This window comes from Anabrus simplex, chromosome 1, assembly GCF_040414725.1.
Source record: "Anabrus simplex isolate iqAnaSimp1 chromosome 1, ASM4041472v1, whole genome shotgun sequence".
NCBI classification, from domain to species: Eukaryota; Metazoa; Arthropoda; class Insecta; order Orthoptera; family Tettigoniidae; genus Anabrus; species Anabrus simplex.
Genome location: NC_090265.1, coordinates 959,503,086 through 959,522,347, shown reverse-complemented (window position 1 = coordinate 959,522,347; position 19,262 = coordinate 959,503,086). Strand labels below are relative to the sequence as shown.

Genomic DNA, 19,262 nt, shown 5'->3' with positions numbered 1-19,262 from the left:
ATAGAGATAATTAAACCCTTTTCCCACTCTTCTGGGATCTCTTTCTTCCTCCAGATTATTCTAAATAATCTATACGGCCTCTGTAGCCCTATTAGTCCTGGTGCTTTTATCATTTCTGTAGTTACCTCATCCACTCCTGCTGCTTTACCGCTCTTCAACTTTTGTATGGCTTCGTCTATTTCTAACATCGATATATCATTTTCCTATGTAATTTAATTTCCGGGTTGAACCGTGTTGTGCTTGTCATTTCATCCTGATCACGATGCGCAGGTCGCCTACGGGAGTCAAATCAAAAGACCTGCACCTGGCGAGCTGAACCCATCCTGGGATCTCCCAGCATAAAAGCCATATGCCATTTCATCTACCAGTTCACTGTATTTAATATTTAGCAATTCTGAGAGCTATTCTTCCCATCTTTTTAGTATGTCTTCTCTTTGCGTCAATATCTGCCCTGTTTCAGTTTTTAGAAATTTTGTATCATCCCTATTTCGTGAACTATTCTTCACCAAACCATACAAAACCTTTTTACTTCCCTTTATATTTTCCTGTAAGGTTTCTGTAAAACTTTCCCAGCTCTTCCATTTCTCTTGTACTATTTTCTTACATATCATTTTGGCTTCTTTATATTTCTGCCAATTCTCTGTATTATTGCTGCCTATCCACTTCCTCCAAGCCATTTGTTTCTCTTTAACCGCTTCCTTTACCCTGCTGTGCCACCAAGGAGTCTCTTTTTCCTTTTTCCTCCCTGATAGTCTTCCACAGGGGTGTTAACTGCACACTTTACAAAACCATTTCTGAAACATGTCCATTCCTCTTCCACACTGTTCAAGTCATCTTTGGGAATTTCTTTCTTCAGATCCTCTTGAAACTTCTCCCTTATTTCTTTTTCTTTTAACTTGCATCCTGTTATTTTTCTTCCCCTTTTTTCTATTAACTTCGTTATTTTACCAAGTCTTAATTTGACTACCACCACTTTATGGTCTCCTTCAAAATCTGTTCTTGGCATTGCTGTCATATCTTCCATTTGTCTACGTTTCTCCTTCTCCAACATGAATAAGATTAATCATTGTCTTTGTCTTTCTATCTCGCCAACCATATCTACTTATGTTTTGGAAGTTTTTTTCTAAACCATGTATTACCAACAATCCATTCCTTCTACAAAAATGTAATACCAAATCTCCATCTTGGTTTCCATAACTACAGGGGCCAATTCTCTCTTCTTTTCTCTGTCTTTCCGTTCCAACATCTGCATTCATGTCTCCCACTATTATAACCTTTTTGTCTTCAATACAACTTTACAGTTCTTCTAGAAACTCTTCTAAACATTCATCTGCATTCTCCGATTGGGGTGCATAAACCTGTATAAAATCCTTGATTCCATTCTCAAGTCCAAGTCTACTTATCCTGTCACTGATCTGGTCAATTTTGTCCATATATTGCACTAGGTCTTCTCTCAATATATCACCACCACAATTTATTGCCATCTTTCCTCCACTCCAATATAATCTATACCCTTTCTTCAATTCTTTTTGACTTTTATCCTTCCATTTTGTCTCACTCATTCCCATCATTGCTATGTCTTTCTTCTCCATAAACTCTATCAATTCTTCTACCTTACCATTCAAAGTCATGACAATGATGATACCAATTCTTGTGATGTCTGTTAACCCATTTCTCTCAGTTCCCCCAGAGCACCGGGAACTGCGCGTCACTTCAGGGGGGCGCCCTAGCATTTTCCGAGGCCTCAGTTCACTTGCACTCATTTTTTAGGTTGTTTGTACAATGGGTTCGCCACTCCCAAAGGCATTTTATTACCTTCTGCCAGGTTCAAATTAGGGCACCCTTAACATGGAGTCAGACGCATTTTGTAGTCGCTCCTCTGGAGTACAGAAGCTATAGGTTTGCCCCTTCTGCCATATCCACCGTACAGAAGTCCACCTTCTCCGCCGTAGATGCTGGCGAGGTCTTCACCCATAACCCAGGGCAAGGGCCCTCCATATTTATGACCTCTGGAGAGAGGGTGTCCAAGTATTTTAAAGCCCCCAGGAACTGGGCTACCTGTTGGTCTGCGGGTTGTACCGGGTATTTCAACCAGTCGTACGTACCGCAGGGACCCCCTATACACTACCTGGGGACACGCTCTGTAGGGGTCAGGTTCCTCTGGTTACTTATTGGAAGATAACCCTACCCACAAAGGCTGAGTAGTGTTATTCAAGTCCAATTTTTTTACTTCAAATACCAAGAGAAAATAAATAAAAACTTTTTGTTCTCTAAGGACAACACCGTCCGGGAGTCCTTACAGGCCGGCCACTACTGTTCTGGGGTAATAGCCAAAACTATTGTTTTTGAGTTTGGGGTAGGAGAAACTACAGTTGGAGACTGGAAGAAAAATCAGGCAGAACTGAAAAGTGGTGTGTTGCCCAAGGTAGTGGAAGTGGAATGAAAGTCAGAAAAACAATGTTGAAAGGTAAGCATATAGTTGAGGAAACATTATTTTTATGGCATGAACAGTTAAGAGGTCACGGCTTGCCCATTACTGGGCTGATATTGCAGGAAAAAGCATTGCAATTTCAGCGACAAAAAGAAGATTCAGAATTTACTGCCAGTAATAGATGGTTAGATCGGTGGAAAAAACTATTTGCTATTCACCAGATTAACATTAGTGGAGAGGCTTTATCTGCTGACAGTGACGCAGTGCCATTGTTTAAAAGTTAATTGACGAGGAGGGAATTCCTAGGGAACAGTTGTACAACTGCAATCAAAATGGTTTAAATAGTTAAATGAAAATGCTTGCTTCAAAAAAAAGAAGCTGTGGCAACTGGATACAAAAAAAAGTAACGAACGAGTCACCATCTTGGCTTGCAGTAATCCAACCAGCAGCCACAAGTTTAGGCTTACACTGATAGGGAAATCACGGAACAGAGCTTTCAAAAACCTGAAAAAATCAGGAATCACCATCCCTATATTACACATCAAAAGAAAGCATAGATGAATTCAGAAATCTTTAAAACCTGGTTCCAAAATAAATTCGTACTAGCTGTACAGAAATATCTCAAAGACAACAATTTGCCAAGGAAAGCTGTGCTGCTTCTTGATCTGTACACCTTCCCATCCTGCCAGTGATGAACTCACAGATGGAGACATCAAAGCATTATTTTTACCATCAAATGTGACTGCTCTTTGACAGCCGATGGACCAGAGCATCAACGAAATGCTAAATAAAAGTATCATGGTGTCTTCTCAATTTGTTGATATCAGTAGTTGATAATAATCAAGACTGGGTAACCATTCTGAAGAAGATTGACAGATGTTATAAGGTGGTTGACCAAAGCGTATGAAGAGATTCTGAATATATCACTCGTAAGGTTTTGGAAAAAAATTTTGGACCATGAAGGTGGATTTTAACTTTAAATCCATGTGCGATACTGAAGTCAAAGATCGAAACGATGATATTCTATCGTTGTTCAAAAATGTAACCTTAATGAGTTGTTGACTAACAAGAATGCAGGAATTTGAGAGGGTGGTGACACTACCTGCTTAACAATGCAGTGCAGTTTTCCTAGAAAGGGCACAGATTTAGTGTTCTTAAAGTTAGCAACTGCAGAACTTTGTGCTGTAGTTACAGTGTAATTTTAAAAGCAGTGGAAGGAAAGAAATGTGTGGTTTTAGATTTGAACATAAAAATTAAGGTTTCAGAAGCTAGAGAAAAAGACAAATTGTCTTTTAAGAGTATTGCAGCAAGGTTTAAGATTGGAAAAATGCAAGTAAGTCATTCTTAAGGAAAAGGAGTATTTAAATGAAGAGTGGCTACAGGGAAACAGAGCAGTGAATGAAGTTCAGAGTAACTGGGAATGAGGGAATAAAATTGTTTGGAAATGGTTTGTTAGTGCAAGAGCAAGAAATCGGCCCTTACCAGGGACAATACTACAATACCACGCAAGAGATGTTGCAGAAAAGCTCGTAGGAGAAGATTTTACCACTTCCAATGGGTGTTGGAAAATTTTAAAAGACATCAGATTGTGTTGAAGGAGATCTGCAGAGAGACTGGAGATGTCACAGAGGAAACACTGGCAAACTGGACTTCAAAAATTGGGTCCCTTATTAAAGGCTATGAACCCCAGAGCATAACTAATGGTGAAGAAACCAGACTAACTTTCTGAGCACTGCAGTACCTAAGAAAACATGATCTCTGAAAGGCGAAAGATGTACAGGAGAGAAAAACTTTCCAAAGAGAGATTGACAATTGTTTTACATGGTTTTCTTTCTGGGAAACTTGAAAAGTTAAAAGGAGAAAACCCAGATGCTTCAAAAACACTGATTTAAAGAGTCTACCTGTCAATTACAGATCCAATGGACGACATCGGCATGGATGACGTTACACGTAACATAAGAATGCTTGATGTCATTCAACTTGAGAATGAAGCAACAAAACAGGAAAGTCATTCTATTTCTCGACAATGCTACATGTCATCCAGCAATACAGCTTTCTACAGTTAAGCTTGCATGTCCAGTGTAACTCAATCAATGGACCACGGCATCATTGTTTCAAGATTAATTACAGAAAACTTATAATGGCATTCACACTTGCAAACATGGAATCAGTGACATCTTCCACCGAACTGACTAAGTCTATCTCTGTGCTCGATGCTGTCATTTGGATCGCAGAAGTAATTAAAGGGGTGTCACTAAATGCAGTACATCAACACTTTTACAATACAAACTTTGTGACACACAGTAACGAAGGAACCATAATAAACAAAAATACTAATGTGCTACAATAAACTCTCCAACAGTGTAACAATTGTAATTTCAGTGCAAATGAATACGTGGCCACTGATCTACAAGTTGAAACAATGGTGGTGTTAAAAACATTGAAGAGTTCGTCATTCATATCCTCCAAGAAATGAAAACAGAAACTGATGGCAATGATTATGAAAGCGAAGACTATGAAGAAGATGGTTTATGTAATGTGAAGTCCTACCAATATGCCCTAACAGCCGTAAAGGGTATTCAGTCTTTTTCGCTAGCAAAAATTGAAGCAAAATTGTTTAACATTATTTTCCATGCCCGCATTTTAATTGAGAACCGTGCTACGAGGAATAGTTGTATCCATGTACAATTCTGGATTACTGGAGGAAGTATGAGGAGGGTTTGAAAAGTTCTCGGAATCACCACTAGATGTCAGTGCTAGAGCAACGAGGTTCCCGCGCAATAATCACACATCCTTTGTGAGTGAACACGTGGTGCGTCAGTGTTCTAGCTGCAGGAGAGAGGTAGTGACGACTCTTTGTTTTTGTTTTAGTGATTCATGACAATGGAAAAAACTGAGATTCGAGCAGTGATTAAATACTTTGTAAAGGGAGCTATGAAAGCAAAGGAAATGCATGCCGACTTTCAGAACACACTGGGAGAGACTGTTCCTTCATTTTCAACTGTTGCCAAGTGGACCAGCGAGTTTAAATTTGGTCGGGAGAGCTTGGATGATGATCCGCGTAGTGGACAGCCAAAAAGTGTTACGACCCCAGAATTTATCGCAAAAGTGCATAAAATGGTCATGGAGGATCGTCGACTGAAAGTGCGGGAGATTGTTGAAGCTGTAGGGATGTCTTCAGACTGGGTATATTACATTTTAACCAAAGAATTGGGTATGAAAAATTATCTGCAAGATGGGTGCCGCGGCTCTTGACAATAAACGAACCAGATTGGAAATGTCCGAACAAAGTCTGGCCCGTTTTCAGTGCAACCAACAAGATTTTTTGCACCGGTTTGTGACTACAGATGAAACTTGGGTCCACTACTATACCCCAGAGACAAAACAGCAGTCAAAGCAGTGGAAACATGCTGATTCACCACCACCAAAGAAAGCAAAGGCAGTGCGTTCGGCCAGAAAGGTCATGGCCTCAGTTTTCTGGGATGCAAAAGGCATTCTGCTGATAGATTATCTTCCTACTGGCCAAACAATTACGGGGCAATACTATGACAACCTCCTAAACCAACTACAAGAAAAGATACGCAACACAAGGCTTGGTTTGGCAAGGAAAAAGGTCATCTTTCATCAGGACAATGCTCCGCCGCACACAAGTGTTATTGCCATGGCAAAACTTCATGAACTGGGGTACGAATTGTTGCCACATCCACCTTATTCACCTGATTTGGCACCATCAGACTTTCATCTATTCCCCAAGCTGAAAATTTTCCTCGGTAGACGGAGATTTTCTACAAGGGAAGAACTGACAGCTGAATTGGAGAGGTATTTTGCAGGCCTGGAGGAATCTCATTTTCGAGATGGGATCAAGGCATTGGAACATCGCTGGACCAAATGCATTAGTCTACAGGGAGACTATGTTGAAAAATAAAAGCAGTTCCACCGAGGTAAGGTACTTAATTCTAGTACATTCCGAGAACTTTTCAAAGCACCTACGTAAATGGAGTACTGTACAGTATTACTATGCGGAATGTTCAAGTCACGAGGGTCAGAGCGCTCTAGTGGACTTCCCTGAGTTACCGTGCAGGCCAGCACTGTGAGTTGCTAATGTAAATAGTGAGCAAGGAGTCATAGAGGGATATTTTCATTTATGATACATTGAATGCAGTGTATTTTATACCCAAAAGTGAATACAATACCACAACAAAAAAACGCTATTACAAATGATATCATAAGTGTTAAATAATGGAAAGTTTTATTTTTTTTCAATTTCCTTTACATTGCACCGACACAGGTAGGTCTTATGGCAATGATGGGATAGGAAAGGGCTAGAAACAGGAAGTGAAAGTGGCCTTAATTAAGGTACAGCCCCAGCATTTACCTGGGTGAAAAAAATGATTAATCCCTAAGGATGTTAAATGAGGGTTAAGACTCGAAAACAATTATACTCATTCCTCCAAAATAGTTTAATGTACGAAGACAAAATTCCAAATGCCGCTATATATTTTTAAATCTTTGATATAAAATAGGAAATTTTTTAAAACATTCCACCCCCTAAAGGATAAAATGAAGTTAGCTCGGAAATAAATTTATACATCCCTCCAAAATAATTTGATGTACTGTGCATTCCCAACAAAAGGGACTGATAAAATACCGTATTTACCCGAATAATCCCCGCCGTCAAATAATGCCCGCACCCTCATTTTAGAAAGGCTCATTTTGAAAAAAATGAAATGAACTAAAATTCCTTTCATCAGAAGAGTAACTTAAGCATAAACAAATATTTCGTATCACTCCGCGAGGTCCACGTGGTCTTTACGCAAATATCACTACTATGAAATATATTTTCCATGAAAATGAGCAAGTAGGTCTACTTACGTGACAGGTATTTCATTAATCTGAACTTGCAATAGGCTCGATTCCCTGTAGATGGGAAGATTCATTGTCTCTTGCATCACTAGAATCCTCTCCTAAATTACAAATTCGTCACACTCCACGTCTAACGCCCGTAGGCAGCAGGAATATCTAATTGAAAGATAAAATCACAGCGAGGAGTAATTTGATCAAGATTATGCAATTAATAAACGACCTAAATGGATAAAAGAACATGCGACATATTTCCAGGACTAAGACGACTCTAATTTTCAGACACATTTTAGGTTATCCTAAAGCTTCCGAACATAACCTGGAATTCCCAACACATAGGTAGGCCTAAAAGGAATTCTCGATTATAGCTAATATCTTGTACGGTACACAACTGGGTGATTTTTAATGAAGAATGAAGGAATACTGACTTATTGTTTGAGTGACGTACAATGTATAGGCTATAACTGGTTTTTCTTATTCCCTTTGTTAATGCTTTCTGCCACCAAGTTCAATAACAATTCACTCTCTTGGAAAGTCATATTAGGCTTCTTTCTCCGTTCTGCTCAATAGCGGACATAATTTATGCAAATTATTTTCAAATCCCGAATGGAATCAAAAACTTGTTTACAATTCGATAGTGCCGGCAGCACGTAGTCATTAATTTTCTGTACGTCAGTATGAAAAAATGCGGTTCAAACTGAGATTGAAATGAAAACTTAGTTTTGGTAAACCGAGATAATAATTTCTCTGGTGAATACGGAAGTGAGCGTTATCCGAAATAATGACATATCCAAGCTTTGAAAATCTAAGATAACAGCAAAAGTTACTGACGTTGGTGAATACGGGCCTAAAACACTTCTCACATGTGGTCTCTTTTTACTGGACAGCAACACGACCGATGGTGGATAATTCTTTTCGTGCAATGTAAACACTTGAAATACACACACCGGCAAAATATGATGTTAGTTTGGCGATACAGTAAAACCTTGTTAATTCGAAGTCTTTGTAATACAGAAATCGGACTTCCAATTAAGTGATTTTGAATTAACAGATTAACAGCAATCTTGTAATGCCAACCCTCACCAATTTTTGCGGATTCTGCTTTTCCGTGTACTGCCTGCTAGTGATATTGTGGCTTTCCTTAAAATACTGATACAAAAGAATTACAATTTCAATCTATTTTCAACTGTGAAACACACCGAAGTGAGTGAAAGTGCAGAAGGCTACCCCTGCACGTTCCAGAAGACACGTTCTATCGTGAAGTGGGGAAATTTTTTATTTAAGCTACTCTGTAAAATACGGTACTATTTAAAAAAATGTAAAGTCAGTTTGGAATTAAAAGTCTGAATTGTTTTCTGTTTAAATATGACAAATGGGGACAGTTTTCTTCCATCTACGGTTGCACAAAGCATAACTGTACACTCGGCATCGAAAACTAGGTGAGCCAGGAGCGTGTTGGCAACCTTGACGCAAATAAAACCTGCACCCCAATTTTGTGCCTCGAATTTTTTTTTAAAATATGCGGGGATTATTCGCGTGAATGCGGTATACTGTAATTACAATTCTCATACCTGCAAAGTTTTGAAAAGGGCTATCAGTAAAACTCACACGCGACCAAAAAAAAAAAAAAAAAAAAAAACTTACGATTCTCGACATACCTCGGCTTGATATAGATGTTGATTCCCATTGGGAATCTGAAATATTTGTTCCAAATGAGTAAATTTATAATACCAATATAAATAGTTCATTATTGGACATTATAAATTTTCCAGCTAACTCATTCCTGCTTGCCAGCGTTTCGCCCCCGTGTGCTAGGCTGGGCTCATCGGTTGGTACCTAGCACACCTTCCAAGACGCTGGCTAGTGCATACCGTGGAGGCCACTGCGTAGGCTAATTGTAGCCACCGGCAGTGCCAATGCATTATGAGAGACTTTGTCTCATCAAAAATTGATGCCTCCTTGGCCATCAGATGATATAGATGTTCATTCCCATAGGGAATCTGAAATATTTGTTCCGAATGAGTAGATTTATAATACCAATATAAAGTGTCCGTTATTGGACATTATAAATTTTCCAGCTAACCAGCAACCAGGAATAAGTTAGCTATAACAGCCACAACTTTGACTTTCAAGTTGAACTAGCGTGTGATTTGCAGTGTGTATTATATTTCTTGCCTGTTTTACGTTAAACAGGTTTTATTATGTAAAGCCCTTTCAACAGGATACTTCAATGAATACATATCTACTTACATCATAAGCCAATGATTTGTAGATGAACATAACAATCAAGAAGAAATCCATGTTAAAAAGCAGCAGGCATGGTGAATATTAGTTTTGGGTATACATAACAGGACTTCCTTGATAAATTAAATTCCAATAACGACACAAACATCACACGGTTAAAAATACCAATCATACCAAAGAATGAGTTATCGGCTGTCGGGGACTTTCCTTCGACCCATACAAACAATCGATTGTACGGAAAAGGAGTGATTATCGAATGTTAAAGTTTCAAATTTTTATCTGCAAAGCAGTAAAATGACACCGTCCATACGTAAAACCATAAAATGCTGCAATTTCCTACAAGTTGGCAGGTATGAATTCTGATAGTAGGTGCTGATAACCAATTTAAGTAACTGATTGATTGGAGGCCTCCTGATGGGCCTCATCCAGATCTTTCTATTTGATGACCAAGGGCGGCCTGCACACCTGAGTGCGACAATGATAATGACGATGATGAGGTAAAAAGATATTAAGCACTTACCTGATGAAAATCAAATACAAGATGTGCTCTATCAGATATGAGAAGGCGATCCTGCCAGCTAGTAAGTCCTTTGGCTTCATTCTTCTCCAATTCTTCAAAAAGGCCAGGCAAATGAATAACTACTCCATTTCCTGCGGGAAAAAAATAAAAAATAAAAAATAAAAATACTAATAATAATAATAATAATAATAATAATAATAATAATAATTTCCTAGAAATACTTCAAACATGTAATGGAAAAAGTGAATGAAATCAACAAACAACAGCTATATCTGATCAAATCTTATAAATTACTCCTTAGAGATAACAGTCACATGAAGGACATGTAGGATTGTTTATAGAAATACATTCTAAATATAGTAATATACCACTAAATGGAGTGTATGAAGTAATCAGAGAACTGTACTGATATAAATTCTATTTTTTTTTAAATGAGAGTTTTAATTAATTTCAAAATAAGGTCATTTGTCTAGCAGTCCGGATAACCATACAGATTCACAATATCATAGCACAAAGGAATACAAACTTACTTTCTTCAGCACATTCCAGGTATTTATGGGATCACTGGAGCCACCCAGACTCATTTTGGTTTTAGCCAGGCGTTTAAGACTGGATACCCTTCCTGATGTCACATGATTTTCTACATGAAAATCTCAACCCAGGATTAGATCTCAGCCTTCTGGATAGGAAGCCGGCAACTATGCCAGTGGAATCATGCTCCCCAACACAAAAAAATGCAATATAGTACATAAAAACTGGCCGTAATTAATTCTGGAACCGAAAATTAAATTCTCCAAACTCAACACCTTCATATAATTTTCGGTTCGCGCCTCCCAATGGTTTAGCTGGATAGCCTCTGGGGAAATTGGAGATTTCCAGAAGGTGAACTAAATCGGAATTCCTCTATGGTTAATAACCGTAGTTGTAAATCGGAGCTTGCTCCACTCAAGGCTGACTACCTTCGAAAGTCAATTATGGAAAGGCCTTTTAGAAAAAGAATTCCACCGTTCTGTCCAGCAAGAAAGCGGAAGAAGGCTACATCGGATTTGGTGGGTAGTCACCTAAAAGACAGCAACGAGTCGGAGCGATTGCAATCACCCAAACATACATTGGAAGACAAGAACAGGATCAAGCATAACAAAATCAATTACAATGCGACACACAATATTAATTCTCTATTGAAAACAGGAAAACTTAATTAACTTTAAAAACAACAAATAAAAATTATACTATCATAAACGCCCGTGCCCCCACAAATGAGAAAAATTTTCTAACAAAGAACAGGAAAGAAGTGGAGAAGTTTTGATCTCCTAGAACAGACAATAAATCAAATAAATTAAAAACAATATTAAGATTCTATTAGGGGAGTTCAATGCCCAACTGGGAAAGGAAAAACAATACCGAGATATATTAGGAAAATGGGCTCCACACAAATTTACAAATACGAATGGTCAGACGTGTTGAATTATGCAGAGAACACAACCTCATTTCCGAATCCACATACTACAAAAGGAGACCGAACAAACTTAAAACTTGGAAACACCCTGACTGGAGGAAAGGGGAATGGAAACTGGATCATGTGTGTACAGACAAACCCTCCCATAGATAAATTTACAATACTAAAGTGCTGAAAAGAATGGACACTGGTTCAGACCACTACACAGTCAAAAAACAAAATTAAATTCACACCATTAAAGAAGAAGAAATAAAAAAAAAAGGAAAAAGGAATTATGATCCACACCAATTAATCAGAAATGACAAATATCAAGAAGTCACATGGACCATAAAATTAACAGATGATTTAGAAGAACTTATACCAATTCTCAAACAACAAGCTAAAAATTTAAGCCCCCTTAAATCCACGGACACCAGAATGTGACAAATGTCATGAAGAAAGACACCAGGCATGGATAAAATTCCAAACTCACAAAACAGAAGAAAATGCCATCAACCTCAAAAGTATTACAAAAAAATTCACCCAAACTATCAGAAAAATTAAGAGAATTTCAGAAAGATATAACCTCCTCAACAGAAGGAATCTACCACAAAACCAATTCTAGAGATTACTACAAAATCTTTGGCAGACAAGTAAAGAAATTCAATCCCCCTATATTAATGTTGAAAAGTGAAAATGGAAAAATGGTGCATAGTAATAAGGAAAAAGCCGAAATTATGGCAAAAGCATTCAATAAACTTTTGAACTGTCAAGAGATCAAAGAACTTTTAAAAATTAACAGAGACACAACAGTAAAAACCAAACCTGAATCTCTTTTCTCTTTTTTTATTTTTTATTTTTTTGCTAGTGGCTTTATGTCACGCTGACACAGATAGATCTTATGGCGACGATTGTATAGGAAATGCCTAGGAGTTGGCAGGAAGCGGCCCTGGCATTAATTAAGGTACAGTCCCAGCATTTACCTGGTGAGAAAATGGGGAAACCACAGAAAACCATCTTCAGGGTTGCCGACAGTGTGATTCGAACCCACTATCTCCCGGATGCAAGCTCACAGCCACGCGCCTCTAACCGCATGGCCAACTCGCCCAAACCTGAACATCTACACCCTCCAACATTCCAAGGGGTGGAAACAGCAGTCGGGGATATGAAAAACTAGAAGGCATGTGGAGAAGATCAAGTTTTTGCAGACATGTGGAAATACGCCAGTGACACAGTTCGAATCACCCTAGACATGGCTCTATACGGAAAATATGGACAACAGAACATTTTCCCAAACACTGGGCAACAGCTATCATCCACCCACTTCACAAAAAAGGAGACAAGGGCAATCCAGATAACTGCAGAGGTATATATTTTTTTGCTAGTGGCTTTATGTCGCACCGACATAGATAGGTCTTATGGCGACAATGGGATAGGAAAGGGCGAGGAGTGGGGAGGAAGCGGTCGTGGCCTTAATTAAGGGACAGCCCCAGCATTTGCCTGGTGTGAAAATGGGAAATCACGGAAAACCATCTTCTGGGCCGCCGACAGTGGAATTCGAACCCACTATCTCCCGGATGCAAGCTCACAGCCGCGCGCTCCTAACCGCACGGCCAACTCGCCCAGTATAGCAGAATTAAAGAACAATTAGAGCAAGAATTAGGTGAATACCAATACCTGAATATCTTTGAGAAGTTGTGCAGAAGAAATCATTACGTTAAAATTAGTTATGACATATTACAGAGAACAAAACAACCTCTCACAATAACGTTTGTAGACTTTAGAAGGCATAGACCTTCAACATTGAAAATATTTAAAAATTTTGGACTGCACCCGAAACTAGTCAAGCTGACTGAACTCACCTTAACCAACACACAATCAAAAGTCACGTTCAGAGGGGAATTTTCTAAGCCATTCCTCATAAAAACTGGCTTAAGGCAGGGAGATTGTTTGTCACCGCTGCTATTCAACTGTGCTTTGGAATATATAATGAGGGAATGGTATAAGGATAACCTAAAAAACACCAAAATTGGAAGATCAAAAGACAACATAACCTTAAATTGTCTGGGATTTGCTGATGATCTTGCTCTCTTATCTAACAATGTTCATGAAACTCGACAACAAATTAAATCACTACAGGAAATAGCACAAAAAACTGGCCTCAAAATATCCTTTGAGAAAACAGAAATCATGTTAACCGACCCACCATGTGCTAAGAAAATCGAAGTAGGAGAACAGAAAATCAAAATGGTAGACAAATTTAAATACATAGGTTGAGTCATAAGTCATGGCAACTATTTTTTTTCACCTCGCAAACATGAGACAACATGGAAAATCTAAGATATGCATTTGGAAATATAGGGCATGTACTTATGCATAATGCCTGAGGACAAATTCTGACTTCAGGAGATTCTCGTACTTAGGTGCAATTATAACACACAACCTTCACGAAAAGCAAACATAGCATAATAGAATAACCAAATTAACCAATGCGCAATATGTCACCAAGAACACTGTTGTCCATCTGCAGAAAGGGACAAGTTCAAAAATTCCAATTTTCAAGGTCTTTGTGCCATCTTGCTTGTCTTTCCAAGACGTTGAAGGATATATCGAAATGCTGCAAAACATACTGTCTAGCTTTAAATTCACTTAGAAATTTGCAGAAGGGAACAAATGCACACACCAAACACCTAGGCTGCAAATAGGGACAAGTACTTGGATTAGTTTATGTACCCTTAGAAGTCAACATTATAATCATTTCTTCGCTCCAGCAAGCCGGGTGCGGTTGTGTATGAACCTCCTCCAGTTTGTCCTATCCATCCACAGATGCTGCTCATATATGCGATGCCAGTTCACATCTCTAATTTCAAGGTCCTTCAATATCTGTTTTTCTCGAACATCACAAGGACTTCCACTTGGTCTCTTCCCAGGAACATTGTTGTCAAAGTATGTTCGAGGAGTCCTGCAAGGGTCCATTCTTTTCATGTGACCATACTACTGCAGTCTCTTCACTTCTAGAGTCTCCAGCAAGCTTCTTTCCAATCCAAGCTGTTACCAGATATCCACATTCCTTCATATGGAATGGGAAACAGAAATGAAGAGGGAGAATATATGCTAGATCTATGCATGAGAAACAACTTGATAGTGAGTAACACTTAGTTCAAGAAAAGGGACTCCCATAAAATCACAAGATATAGCTGGGATTATAAAATAGGTACAGTAATAGATAATATTCTGATAGATAGTGTAGATTCATATCCTGTTCGTTGTGAGCCAACATGTGAATAAGATCACCCATTACAATTAGATTGTCATACTCAGTGTGTTCTTCCAAGTTATTAAGGAAGTTGTCCTTTTCCTCTCTTGAGCATCCTACCTGTGGAGCATACACTTGGATCACATTGTACTTTTCCCCTCCTAAGTTCACAGATAACTTAATTATCCTTCCACTAACAAACTCAACTTCACTACAAGCATCTATGTCTCTATGAATTAAAAATCCTACTCCATTCTTAGACTACTTCATTTCCAGACCAGTAGACTATAGTCCAATCTGATATTCATTTTCCCAGTTTTCTTCCACTTTGTTTCACTCAGGCCCATGATCAGAAGTTTCCTCCATTCCATTAGGTCGACCAGCTCTTCAGTTTTGTTTGTCAATGTCAGGATATTTAATGTTCCGACTCTGATACTTTGTCTTCATTTGGTTTGGATAGCTGGTGTAACATTGGGCTGTAAACAGTCATTCACACCAAACTGATGTCATTGTCATGAATTTCTACATCTGAGACTCGAATTATTCCTGAAAGCAACTTCCTCAGTAATCCCTCTGTCGAGGTGATGGTAGTGGTGGTGATTATTGTTTTAAGAGGAAATACAATTAGGCAACCATCCTCTATATAACACTAATCAGAGAGAAAAAAATGGAAGGTGTCCTACACTTCGAAAAATGAAGGTATGGGCCTAAGGAAGACAAGGGCCACGAAAGGCATGAAAATGAAGGACTCCCTAGGCCTCCATACATAATACTGTCGGGGTCTGAAAAGAACAAGAGTTAACCAAGGGAGGTCAAATAGGAGAGATGAAAGTGAGGAGCCTGGCACAAGTAAGTGGAAGCAATGGGACTCAGCTAAGGGCCCCATGGTCACCAGCACACGCTCCAAAGTTCAGAGCTTCTGGGGCCCCCTTTAAGAGCCTCTTACGACAGGCAGGGGATACCGTGGGTGTTATTCTACTGCCTGCACCCACAGGGGGATCCCTCTGTTGATCTGCTGAGCCTAACACAGATGGAAATTTTCTTTCTTGGGTTTTCTCCCCTAACCTTTGGTGTCCAGTCACCTCAACCTACAAGGCAGCGGGTTGTACTCATATTAATCCCTGAATACAGGGCTGCCTCTTCCGCCATCTCCACCGTACCGAAGTCCACCTTCTTCGCTGTAGAAGTCGTTAAGTCTTCACTCGTAACCCTGAACTGTAACCCTTACCAGATATTACACACCGGGTCAGTGTGCTGGGGACTCACATTGGCAGGGGCACCACTCCCTGGGTAGGACTGCCTCCAAAAAGGGTCCAAAATGCAAAATGGGAGAAGGCTACATTTACTTGGCTAAGACTAAATTTATCTTTTGTTGGGGCAGGTAAAGTTTGAATTCTCAGGTTGGATATGCCAATTTAATTATCACTTTTTATTCATTCTGCAGTTTTGTGTGCTAAAACTCATGCAGGACTACTGACAATGCACGCGTCTCAGTACTTGTTGGTGTTTAGCTGCAAGTTGTTAATTACGGTGTTTCGCTATGTTAGGCCCCATTCACAATGCAAATGTAACCGTAAACTTAACAACGTAGCGTAACCATAAAATTAACGTTAAATTTGTGGTATTCACAATGGAGGAACGTAACATTAACGTAAAGAGTACACAACAGCCGATCAAAACACGGCCATGTTATTTAGCACGGACGTCGGGTTTTGGACTATCTCGCAGTTTTATATTTCAATACCTCGATGGAATCAAACAACGTGGTAGCGGAATTCATATTACTTCAAACATCTATTGCTTTGCTCCTGGGAAAAGGCGAAAAGACGATCTAAACAACGGTGCAGAAAATGGGTTCATCCCTTGAATCAAAGAAGGTTATCTCAGTGCGATTTCGGTAATCTAATGTAAGAAATGACCCTCATCAGTTTGTTTTGGACATGCGGATGAAACCTGAACTGTTTGCCTTTCTTACGATTTACTTCCCCTTTTCTAATAAAAAGAAATGTAACGTCTCCTTTACAGACATCTATGCCCCTATCTATCACACCTCGATGAGATGTTTGGATCTATTTGTTTGGATGATATTGTTTTCGTAAACTAGTAGTCTGTATAATGTTAAGAAATATACAGGGACACCGTTTTATTTATGACAGGGATTGTCTCTCGTTCGTTCGCCAGCGCTGCGCGCTGGTCTCCCGCCATTTACCGTCAGATTTCATTGCTACAGGATATTTATTTCCACCTATTATTTTTCGGTACAGCGTCTTTGTAATTCTTTCTCCAAAGATTATTTTGAAAGAGTATTACAAATGTGTCATCGAAAGAAGTCATTATATAGTGCACAAAATACAATGTTTACCTCTGCTCTGATTGGCTGGTTCTTAAAGTTAACCGCAAGAGCTTGCAATCCCTTAATTTTACGACGTACAAATGGGACTATTTTGTTGTTACAGACATTCCTCGAAATCATTTCCAACGCGTCCCAAATGCAGTCATCCTGAAAACTCACGATTCCAGTATTCAGAGTTAACAATGCAAGATATGTGTAGAGCCAACCAGATGTTTTATGTCACTCCTAACAAGATAAACCAAGATGAAATCATCTTCCGCCTCACACATGTTTCATGCAAGAGCAGGACCAGATCACGTAAGAATTGCTACAGTAAGGAGCTAACCACTAAATACTACTTACCGAACAGAACTGATGATAATGTGCATGATGAAGTTTAGATGTGTAAGGATACATTTCTATCCGTGCTACAATTTGGTAAAAGAAGAGTGGAAGGCGTTTGCAAGAGATATTTTCACATTGGAAGCTCCCCAAAGGAAAATCGAGGTGGAGATGAGAGAAGCAGGCATTATGTAGATAAAAAGGAAGTTGTCAAATCCTTCATAGTCATTGCAGCCAGTACCTACAGTCTCTCAGGCTAAAAACACATCAAAGTACTATTTACCTAGTCAATTAACTGTAAAGAGGGATTGCGATGTGTGGATAACCTCCTCGTGGCGTACTCTGGGCAATGGACTGCTTATGCAGGACGGCCGATAGTCTACACAAATAGGCAGCCGAACTAGATCCTGGATCTCTCATGGCCAATCAAAGTTACATCAGAAGATGAAACCAAAGGTGAAATCTACCAAACGCACTTTTCAGAGCCAACTGACAAGAAAGGTTGGAACCAGCGCTCACATTCTACAGATAAATACAGAATGCCTGTCAAAGGACAAATGTGAATACCTTAGTAAACTACCTACTATCTGAAAATGTTCATCCTAACAATACAAGAAACACATTTGACAGAGGAAGATTCAGAAACTAGAGGTAAGACTGCAGGATACAAAATGATAGCGAGTCTTTTCTCACCTGTCCATGGATCAATCATGTATGCCAGAAGTAATATTTGCAACATTTCAGAAGTGAATTCCCAAAGAATTAGATATAGAAATAATCACTGCCAAACTAAATCATTTGACAATCGCATCAGTTTACAAACCACCTCACTCCAACTGGCCAACTCCACCACTGCCTCCACTGTCCACCCGTTCTATATATGTAGGAGACTTTAACCCGCGAGGACTCACACGCAGACTTGTAACGTGAGGACTCAGCACTTGGTCTTAAAGACCACAATTACACTTAACTGAAACATCACTTTAAAATGGCCTGAATATTGATTTGTTGCTTTTTATAATGTTTTTGTTTTGTTTTAGGCTTCTTTTGATGCTTTTATGATATTTTACTTAATAATATTGTCTTTATTTGCCATTACAACACACCACATAAAATAAAGTCACATAAGCTACAAAATGAAACAACACAAATTAGATTAATCAGTATACAAAGTAAATTAACAATGCTACATACATTAAGGAATTTCTGAAATTAAAATGGACATAAGAAACAAAGAATATTGAAAAAACTGCTACATAAAACTAAAATTTCTATGATTAAAATGGACATGAATGTAGTATATTGAAAAACTGCTACATAAAAATAAAATTTTTCAGACCAGATAAGGAAATATCTTTACACAGTACAACGTAATGTGTCGTCAAGGTAATATTAATACAGGAATAACCAAAACTCCTCTTAGTCCTCATACTCTGGTTTTCCACTAGCACAGTCCAGACAAGAAAATACTGTGTGCTCCCTGCAAATGTAATTTGAACACTGCATACATGTTGTTTTGGTCTTCCTGTTCTTTTTCCTTCCACAGTAAACACACATTCCTCGATAATGCGGTTCTCTTTCAGCCGGTATTGATTCATTGCTGATACCTAGAAATTCCTGGATCCTCACTTTAATGCTCCAGGCAATATATATAAATCGTGTGGCTATTTCTAGCCGAGTGCGGCCCTTGTAAGGCAGACCCTCCGATGAGGGTGGGCAGCATATGCCATATGTAGGTAACTGCATGTTATTGTGGTGGAGGATAGTGTTATGTGGTGCGTGTGAGTTGCAGGGATGTTGGGGACTGCACAAACGCCCAGCCCCTGGGCCACTGGAATTAAC

General features: G+C 39.0%; 1 protein-coding gene across 1 annotated transcript in view; it reads right to left on the bottom strand.

Annotated features, from left to right (window-relative positions):
- Positions 1-19,262, bottom strand: part of Adss (adenylosuccinate synthetase) — a 217,903-nt gene that overhangs the window by 161,482 nt on the left and 37,159 nt on the right. Inside the window, exon 3 of the mRNA XM_067136749.2 lies at positions 10,056-10,186. Coding sequence (XP_066992850.1) covers positions 10,056-10,186 — 131 coding nt within the window. The remainder of the gene's footprint in view (positions 1-10,055; positions 10,187-19,262) is intronic.